Source organism: Protobothrops mucrosquamatus, unplaced genomic scaffold (assembly GCF_001527695.2).
Source record: "Protobothrops mucrosquamatus isolate PMUCROS unplaced genomic scaffold, P.Mucros_1.0 scaffold2278, whole genome shotgun sequence".
Lineage (NCBI taxonomy): Eukaryota > Metazoa > Chordata > Lepidosauria > Squamata > Viperidae > Protobothrops > Protobothrops mucrosquamatus.
Window position 1 is genome coordinate 108244 of NW_015388365.1, and position 10703 is coordinate 118946.

Genomic DNA, 10703 nt, shown 5'->3' on the forward strand with positions numbered 1-10703 from the left:
GCTAAAAGGAGGGCTTAAGTAGTCATAGACATGTTTTTGGGGTAAACTGTCTTCTTTTGGCTTACCTCCACCACAGTGCCAATTCGGCATAGCAGGTGGGCAAGGGAAGGTCTTAGTCATTGTCCACATGGTGGGCTGAAATATGAAGCTCCACATTTGCCAGCTCAAAATAGCAAGTTAAAGGCAGAGGCATGTTGTTTTTGCTAACTGCGCCGTTGCTAAGAAACCATCATTGCAGGAACGGGAGCCCACAAACGAAGCGACAGTTGCCAACCATGATTAGCTGGCTTGAGGGGCTTAGAGCAAACATGACTTGGGCGATGGAGAGGGGTCCCTTCTGCAGTGCCTACCTTAGATTGCAGAGAAGGACCCTCCAACCTTTGAAGAGCCTCTTGGAGATCTCAAGGGAGAGACTGAGTTGGAAAAAATAAAGCCAATCTGGATCCTTCCAAAACTGGAAGAGGTACATTCTGGGGTATTAGCTTCTGAGGACTGTTAGTAGTAGTAACTGAAAGTTAGTAATCTCAGTTTGTAAGATCTTGGAACTGTCACTATTTGAGACAGAAGTAAGACAGGGGACAGGACTCCCCATCTCCTACCATCAAATTCCAACTCATCCCAACCCATCTTAACATAACTCAACCCTTTCCAACCCAACCCTTCCCAACTGAACTCAACTCATCTAAACTTAACTCAACCCATCCCAAGCCAACTCATCTTAACATAACTCAACCCATTTCAACCCATCTTAATCCAATTCAACCCATCGCAACCTAACTCAACCCATTCAAACCCAATCCATCCCAACAGAACTCAACCCATCTACCCTCAACCCATTCTAAGCCAACTCATCTTAACTTAACTCAACCCATTTTGACCCATCTTAGTCCAATTCAACCCATCACAACCTAACTCAACCCATTCCAACCCAACTCATCCCAACAGAACTCAACCCATCTAAACTCAACCCATCTCAAGCCAACTCATCCTAACCTAACTCGACCCATCTTAACCCAATTCAACCCATCTCAACCTAACTTAACCCGTTCCAACCCATCTCAGCCAACTGAACTCATCTCAACCCATCCCAACCCAACTCAACTCTTCTCAGCCCATCCCAATACCCTGTAAGTTAAAATCACTGTTTCGAATCCTGCTGTGTCATTCCAGGATGAGAGTTTTCGAGCGGTGAAAAGAATTTGATAATTCTTGAGTTTAATCGATGCTGAAACATCCAGCAAATTAGACATTAGTTGATCGATATGAAAAGTTTAATGCATGGTTTGATTGGGGCACCATTAACCATCTCAACTCAAAGCATTGCTTCCAAACGTGAGATGCCCAAAAAGTTGGCATGTTTCCAGTGGCATTGTGCTCAAACTACCAGGGACAATCCTGATAGTCTAATTTTATTGCAAAGTAGTAGACACTCTTGATTGGTCCAGGGAAGAATAAGCAATACTTCCTACAGTCCTTTGAAGCTGGGCATGCCGGTTGGGTTGGTAGGAGCTGAAGCCCCAAATGTCTGGGAGATAATAAGCTGCTCCTAAAGAAAATGTTGATGCAGAGAAGAAAATTTACTTTCCTTGTTAAGATGAATATAAGTGAAAATGGGCATTATAGAAAAAAGACATTTTGGGTCCAAAGCTTCCTTCCTTCCTTCCTTCCTTCCTTCCTTCCTTCCTTCCTTCCTTCCTTCCTTCCAATCATACATCTCCTTCATTCCTTCCTCCAATCATACATCTCCTTCATTCCTCCCTCCCTCTCTCCCTCCTTCCTTCCAATCATACATCTCTTTCCTTCCTTCTTCCCTCCCTCCCTCTCTCTTCCTCTCTCCCTTCCTCCTTCCAAACATACATCTCCTTTCCCCTCTCCATGCCATCTCTCCCTCCCTCTTTCCCTCCCTCCAATCATACATTTCCTCCCTCCCTTCCTCTCTCCTTCTCTCCCCCTTCCAATCATACATCTCCTTCCTTCCTCCCTCCCTCCCTCCTTCCCTCTCTCCAATCATATATCTCCTCCCTCCCTCCCTTCCTCCCTCCCTCCTTCCAGTCATACATCTCTTTCCTTCCTCCCTCCCGCTCTCCCAGTCATACGTCTCCTCCCTCCCTCCCTCTTTCCTCCCTCCAATCATATATCTCCTCTCTCCCTCCCTTCTTCCTTCCAGTCATGCATCTCCTTCCTTCCTCCTTCCTGCTCTCCCTTCCTTCCATATATTTCCTCCCTCCCTCCCTCCCTCCCTCTCTCCCTCTCTCCGTCCTTCCAGTCATACATCTCCTTCCTCCCTCCCTCCCTGGAATCTATGCATATTCACCATGAGGATTTGGGGGAGTTTAGCAAGAAAATAAGACACTTGAACCCTAGGCCAATGTTGCATCTGAGAGTTGTAGCAGAAGTCCCACAGAGCAAACTTTTAAAGGAAAAAAAATCTTCTTTTTTAGGAAAGGCCCTTCTCGGGTGTTTTTATACAAACCCGGTGTGGAATTGAGCAAGCGGAACATTTCGTATCTCAATTCAGCCGCTGAGCCAAGAGCGGAGCGGATTTATTGCCAGCTATGCTGGAAATCCAGGTGTTTAGCTGAGATTTTCTTTTTTTTTTCATTTTATGTGCTGGTGCAGTTAAGCCTTCCCCCCCCCCTCTCTCTCTTTATATTTGCACACCCTGCCAGGGTTCAGCTGGAGGGGAGATTAAAGCTGCTTCCCTCCCTTGCAGTAAAACCTTCCAGATGGGGTTCCGTTTAAGGGAAATCGATCCTGGGCTCTAACAGGCGAAACCCAGCATCCTATTAGCAAAGGATGTTTAGTTAAAGTTTGTTGGCTACTCAGATGCGCGTGGCAGGGTGAGAGCGGCAGGAAGCAAACAGAGAAAGGAGTGCCCAGCCTTTCTGTGTGGCTTGACAGACTGGAATCAATCAGCGCGGTTCTCCAGGGAAGACAGCTGTTGCTGATGATGGGTTCATGGGTCCATTTATGGGATGGGAAGGGATGGTTTGCCCTGGCAAAGGATGATAATCTGCAGAAAAACATTTGTTTATTCTGGTCAACCCTAACCGTAATCTTAGTCATTTGTATATAAAAAGAGACCAAACCCCACTCTCTCCTAGCACTGATGATGTTACCTAGGTTGTGTTGAAAGAAAAGTCTTCATCATGGTCCAGTCCAAGCCGGGGATAAACAACATGGTGACTGCTTTAGAAAGAAGGTTGCAGTTTATTGAAGAGCCAGACAGAAAGATAGTTCTGGCAGGAAAGAGGAGAGAAAAAAAGGGGTGAACACATGTAAGGAGTGGGTTTATATACCCTCTGGAGCCTTTTGTTTGTATAGTTGTTCCCGTGGCATGAACTTTGACCTGAGTCTGAGTGTGCCTTTCTGGTATTCTGATGGTGATGGGTTAATCCTATTATGTTCCAAGGGTCACATTCTGCTTCCCTGGGGCTGGGGCTGATGACTCTTAGAGTTTGGATGGGGTATGTAGATTTTAAGTCTTTGTCTTCTTAATCTCCTAGCTCCCTGGATTTACATCTGCATCTCTATAGAGCTGATTTTTGCTTGGGGAAGGGAGACTTGGGGCTATCAAAGAAAAACTGGGCATGCTTTCCTGCATTTTTAAGATCCTTTGAGGAAATATATTTTTTCTGCCCTTTTAATATTTCCTTCTCTGGGGGGATGACTTCCCACAGTTGGTAATGAACCGTCTGCAAGAAAACAACCAACCTCAGAGAGCACCAAGGACCCCATAGTCATAATCCTCCCCTTCCTCCTCCTCCCCCTGCTCCTCCTCCTCCTCCTGCTTCTCCATTTTATTAAAAATCAAAAGTTCATCGACTAACATGGCTCTCAACCTACAACTTTTTCTAATTATTGATAGTCAGTTTGGTTTAGTGGTTAAGGCACCAAGCTAAAAACTGGGAGATGGTGAGTTCTAGTCCTGCCTTAGCAGTGGAGGGATTCAAATATGTGAACAACTGGTTCTCTATGTGAATGCAGCTTCCGGAAGTCCATTCTGGGCCTGGCAACAAAAAATTAGCTACTGGTTCTGCTGAAGTGGGGCAAACTGGCTGAATCCCACTACTGTGTCTTAGGCACGAAAGTCAACTGGGTGACTTTGGCCCAATCACCAGGAGACTGTGAGTTCTAGTCTCACCTTTTGCATGAAAGCTGACTGGGTGACTTTAGGCTCATAACCAGGAAATGGTGAGTTCTATTCCCGCCTTAGACAGGAAAGCCAGCTGGGTGACTTTGGACCAATCACCGGGAGACTGTGAGTTCTAGTCCCATCTTAGGCATAAAAGCCAGCTGGGTGACTGTGGCCCAATCACTAGAAGACTGTGAATTCTAGTCCCACCTTAGACAGGAAAACAGGTTGGTGACTTTGGGTCAGTCACTCTCTATCAGCCCAACTGCCCTCACAGGGTTGTTGTTGTAGGTAAAATAAGAGGAGGTGGCAGTATTAAGTATGCTCGCCACCTTGAGTTATTTATAAAAAAGAATAAAGGTCAGACAAAAATAAATAAATTAGCAACCAAATCGTGTTGAAGACACCACACTCTTCTTGACTTCTAAGGCTCAGCTTTGTCTCACCTGTCAAGAGGTAAAGAAAAGGTAAGCGCTGCTATAAGACCCCCCCTCAAAATCAGGCATTGCGCTGAATGTGGGAAGTGCATGGTTTGTACAATACAGCAAGCCATAAACTCACAAAAATTAAAATGGGCTTTTGCAAAAGGCTACCGCCTCTCCCAAAATTAACTCCCTTTCCAGCCACTCCTAACCAAGAAGACTAGATTCCCACAAAGCCTCATTAGCCAGAAATCAAAGGTAGATCAAAGTTAGGTTACAGAAACTTGCAAACTGGCTATGTAGACTTTCGCATCCAGCTCAGGTGGGAGATGCTTTGATCTAGTTGATTGTCTGTTGCTGCAAGGGGTTTTGCTCCCCAGTGTGCTGGCACATGAGGAACGTGGAGACGTTTTTGGTCCTGAAATATTTTGCAGACCACTATCTAATTTCCCATGACCCAAAGATTAAATCAAAGCAAGCTTAGCATATGGTGCTACTACAGATGCAACAAGCATTGGGGAAAGTGCAGAGAAGAGCAACTAAGATGATCCAAGGCCTGGAGATTAAAACATATGAAGAACAGCTGCAAGACTTGGGTTTAGCTAGTCTAAAGAAAAGAAGAAACAGGGGCGACATGATAGCAGCGTTCCAGTATTTGAGGGGCTGCCACCAAGAAGAGGGGGTCACGAATATTCTCCAAAGCACCAGAGGGCAGGGCGAGAAACAATGGTTGGAAACTAACCAAAGAGAGAAGCAACCAGGAATTAAGGAGAAACTTCCTAACAGCGAGGACAATTAACCAGTGGAACAGAAGTTGCCTCCAAAAATTGTGGGTGCTCCATTCACTGGTGGTTTTTAAGAAGAGACTGGACAATCACTTGTCTGAGATGGTATAGGTTCTCCTGCTTGAGCAGGAGGCTGGACTAGAAGACCTCCAAGGTCCCTTCCAGCTCTATTCTGATTGATTGATTGCATGTTACAGATATTGAGACACAACAGTTTAAGGACTCACAGCTAGAAGGAGTCCCAGAAATTGCTGGTCAAGATAAATAGAAAGCTTGGTTTGGGGTGTGATGTAGATTAAAAAGAAATCAAAAGGAAACCTTATGGAGATATGAATCCATGCCACCTTGTTCTAGTCAACGCAAGCGTATATTAGACTCTTCTTCAGGTCTTTTAACACTACGGATGGTATATCTGTGTTCCAGGTTGTGTGTAGTGCACATTGTGGGTGGTATGATGTACATGGCAGCGTGGGTGGTACTGAAGTGAGATTGTCCAACAGTTCTGCTTACTGCAGCTCTTCATGACGATCTACAGGCAAGGTCAGGTGTACATCTGTGCTGGTATTTAGAGAAAGTGTATTTGTGGAGATAGAGTTGGCTCGTACGGCCTTGCTTGAAAAACACCTTCAAGAGGAAGAAGATAGCTTGTGTCATAAGCCCTTAGCAGAGAAGGGAGGGGAGTGTATTACACAAGCAGGTGTGACCTTGGACTGTGAGCAGAAGCTCCATACGGCCTTAATATCTATACTAAGTAGCTGTCTTCCAGTATTTGAGGGGCTGTCGCAGAAAACAGGGGAATGTCTATGGCAGCATGCCTGGCTGAGGAATTCTGGGAGTTGAAGTCCAGAAGTCATAAAAGGGCCAAGTTTGAAGACCCCTGGTCTATGGAGATCATCTATCTTCCAGCTCTGACTGGATGGTGGGGAATGGCAGGATTTATACTCCTTGCAGACAGCTGGTCATTTGCATTCTTTTAGAGAGTCGTTGAGGCCACTTGGAGGTTTACCTGTGTCCTTGGGAACCATTTGTGCTTCAGTTTGAGATGCAGATAACACAGGCTCATTCCTTACAGCCTGCACCTGTCTTCAGCAGTGAAGGCATACAAAACAGAAAACATTCTACAGTCAAGAAGGCTCCACACACACTTGCATTACTCAGGTGACCCGGAGGACACAGGTAAACCTCTACGTGTATGACTTCCAAGTTTCCTCATAATTTATCCCGGTCTTTTTAAACTTCCTCCCTAAAAATGAAAGGCAGCTGATCTCTGTGTCTAAGGGTTGAACTTGAAGACCTTCAAGATCTTCCCTTCCCACCCTATGATTCTACGTTCTAGTGGTATCTTTTAGATCAGGCATGTCAAACTGCCAGGCCGCGGGCTGGATGCGTCACGCCGAAACCGTGCCCACCCCATTGCCGGCAATGGGGGAAAAGTCACAATATGTCGTGCGCCGTCACATGACATCGCGAGTTTGACATGCCTGTTTTAGATGTTCTTACAAGGCAGATCTGGGCCTCACTGCCTTTTGCCATGTTGCATTCTCCAAATTCATGAAATCTATGGTTTCTCTTCTCTCTGTAGGGTTGCTTGTCCGAGCCACAAGGAAGAACCCGAATCCCGACGTGAGAAGGCTGGATTCATCTGCCACTGAACTGGGGGCCGGTTCTCTCTCTCCCTCTTTCTCCTGTTATGTCCAAGATCTGCACTTTGCCTGGCAATTGCTTTGAGTTCCAAAGGACCAGGGGACTAGGATGAGGAGGAGCAATAGATATTCCTTGAACCTGCTTTGGTTGTTGCCACCGTTCTTAGTGTGGACCGTGGTGGCCCTTGACTTGGGACCTTCGCCCTGCACCACCTTGGTCCAGGGCAAGTTTTTTGGATACTTCTCCTCTTTTGCCGTCTTCCCGTTGAACGCTTCCCGCTGCAATTGGATTATCCAGAACCCCGATCCTAGGAGATACACATTGTACATGAAGGTTTTGAAGCCCTCGGGTCTCTGCGACCACCAGCAGATACGCACGTACCAATTTGACTCCTTCTTGGAGTCCACACGGACGTACCTGGGCATGGAAAGCTTTGATGACGTGTTGAACCTTTGCGACGGTTCTACCCGCTACGCCTTCCTCCAGTCAAACAAGCAGTTCCTCCAGATGAAGCAGACTCTGTCCAAAGTGGACAGCGGGTGGATCAGGTGGAAACCGGCCAAGATTCAGGAAAGAGACTTCTCGGTTGAGTATCTTGTGGTTGGCAACAGAAGCCCTAGCAAAGCCGCTTGCCAGATGCTGTGTAAATGGCTGGATACTTGCTTGACCACCAGCAGCAGCTCACACCCTTGTGGCATCATGCAGACACCATGCTCTTGTTTCAGTGGAGAGGTGCTGGATCAACCCAGTGAGATCTTTGGCTTAACCAAAAAGCAGGACAATTGTTTTAAGGATGGGATTTACCTGGAGAATTGCATGAGTTCTACCAAGGACACCACTGGGCTGGATTTCTTGGGTAAGTAAATTGGTTGATACTTTGATCGAAGGACCCCACAGAATGTTTGTCTAACTGGGTGATGTGATGTGATTTCTTTTCTTTTCAGCTGTTAGGGTGGCCATCATGAATGGTTTTATCATCCAAGTTCATTTGCTTTGATTTAAACCAGTTATGACCAGCAGCACAGATCTATCTTGACTTGACTTTGAAAGGAACTGATGAATATACAAGTAGTCCTCCACTTATAACCATTCCTTTAGTGGCTGTTCGAAGTTACAATGGCCCTGAGCAAAAGTGACTTGCAACTCTGCCTCACACTAGCCAGCATCACTGCCTCCCCACGACTATGGGGTCAAAATTTGGGTGCATGGCACACAGCATGTGTGTCAAGGTTCCAATTGATGATCCCAATGAAATAAGCACAGCTGAGACCTTCCAATCTCTAATGCAAAACTTTATTGAGCACACCATATCGGCACAGATGAGTGGAAAACCAGTTCTAGTTAAATTGGCGCCAGAACAGTAAATTAAAAGCGTAGAAACTCCCCTTCCCCCTGACAATGCAAGTCACATCCCCCAGTTAAGCATCAGACGATTGTTATGAGAGAAATCTTCCGTTACATAGTAAATAATCTGAAGGGCTTGATTCCCAGACTTCACAACTCACTCCTACAAATGCACATTCTATTCAATAACCAGTGGAACAACCTGCCTTCAGAAACGGTGAATGCTCCAACACTGGAAGTTTTTAAGAAGAGACTGGACAGCCATTTGTCTGGAAAGGTACAGGGTTTCCTGCCTGAGCAGGGGGTTGACTAGATGACCTCCAAGGTCCCTTCCAGCTTTATTATTATTATTATTGTTGTTGTTGTTGTTGTTGTTGTTATTATTATTATTATTATTATGGATCATCGCACAGTCAGCCAGATGTTCAGACTGGATTTGGCATTTTAGTCTACTTATCGAGTCCTTACCAAGGACCTGGGATAGGCAGATGTGGATGTTTGATGGCATTACAGATATCGTCGCAGGAGGGAAGCAGTTCCTAGTAAGGCTGCCTTTTGCAATTGACTAATGGCGAATTTGTCAATGCTGATGGTGTTCAAGTGGTGCTCCAGTTGTTTTGGGATTGCACCCAAGGCGCCTATGACTATTAGTACTACCCTTGCTTGCCTTTGCCACAGTCTTTCTATTTCTATTTGTAGGTCTTTGTATTTTGTTATCTTCTCCAGTTCTTTCTTGTCTATTCTGCTGTCCATGTCCATAATCCAGACTTTTTTGTCTTTCTTACCAACAATTGTTAAGTCCGGGGTGTTATGTTGCAGGTGCTTGTCTGTTTGAATTCTGAATTCAGAGCAGTGTAATTTTATCATTTTCTATGACTTTCTCTATTTTATGATCCCACCAGTTCTTGCTTACAGGCAAATGATATTTCTTGCAGATCTTCCAATGCACCATTGTTGCTACTTTGTCATGCCGCTGCTTGTAGTCAGTCTGTGCGATCTTCTTGCAGCAGCTTTATTATTATTATTATTATTGTTGTTGTTGTTGTTGTTGTTGTTGTTATTATTATTATTATTATTATTATTATTATTATTATTATTATTATTATTATTATCCCCCCTCCCCTCCCTGGGTCTGTAGGCAAGCCAAGAAACAGAAATGGCCGAAACATCATGAGTTTCGTTGAAACTTTCTTTGACAAAGTGTTTATGATAATTGTAGTGTTCTGAGGTCATGTGATCCCCAACCTGTCCAACTCTGTTTATTTTACTCTACTCTACACTCCATTGCATTTCATTCCATTCGATTCCATTCCATATTTTCTATTCCATTCCTTTCGATTCCGTTCCATATTTTCTATTCCATTCCATTCCATATTTTCTATTCCATCCCATCCCATCCCAAAGCTCCCTTAACACTTTGTTCTGATTAAGGGAAGCTTCACTGGATGTCTACATAGCTTTAATAACATAATGTGACTCACATGCAAATATTCAGATTTGCAACTGGTAGGTGGACAAAACTTGGCTTCAACACCCCTCTTTTCGTGTTTACTTGTTCCTACCCAAAAGGAAATTCTCCTTCCAAAAAGAAAGCTGGAATCTCTCCCTCCTACCCCCACATCCATAAAATTATGGTGGACTTGCCAGCCTGATGTTGCTTCAAGAGTTGTTTTTATGCCTATTCCTTTGGAAAAGAATCATACAACTTCTCAGCAATTTTAAGTTGAACTAACATTTTTCTGAATGTAAAATGAAAATCAAAAGACTAGAAAAAGAGGGAAAGAATAAAACAAGGAGGAGAGGAGAAAACTTTTCCCCAGAGCTCCTGACAGCAGGACAAGAAATAAGATGGAAAGTTATCAAGGAGAGATCCAACCTAAATTAAGGAGAAACTTCCTAACAGTGAGGACAATTAACCAGTGGAACAGCTTGCCACCAGAAGTCGTGGGTGCTCCATCACTGGAGGCAGCTGTATCCTCTGCCGCTTTGGCATGGACTAGAAGACCTCCAAGGTCCCTTTCCAGCTCTATTCTGATTGATCGATCTTTCATCTTTGGTTTGGATCTGGGTGGGGTTTAGATTCAACTTGGATATGTCTAGTTTAACGAAGAGAAGGACGAGGGGGGACATGATAGCAGTCTTCCAATATCTCAGGGGCTGCCCCAAAGAAGAGGGAGTCAAGCTATTCTCCAAAGCGCCTGAAGGCAGGACAAGAAGCAATGGATGGAAACTAATCAAGGAGAGAAGCAACCTAGAACTAAGGAGAAACTTCCTGACAGTGAGAACAATTAACCAGTGGAACTACCTGCCTCCAGAAGTGGTGAATGCTCCAACACTGGAAGTTTTTAAGAAGAGACTGGACAGCCATTTGTC

The 10703-nt window shown here is 44.8% G+C and overlaps 1 protein-coding gene across 1 annotated transcript; it reads left to right on the forward strand.

The window, feature by feature from the left end:
* Positions 1-7152: 7152 nt before the first annotated feature.
* LOC107295239 (adhesion G protein-coupled receptor B1-like) lies at positions 7153-7842 on the forward strand (the record flags this gene model as incomplete). Its single annotated transcript, XM_015824544.1, has 1 exon — positions 7153-7842. A coding segment is annotated over one exon (690 nt), but the record flags the coding sequence as incomplete, so codon positions are not given.
* Between the last annotated feature and the right edge of the window lie 2861 nt (positions 7843-10703).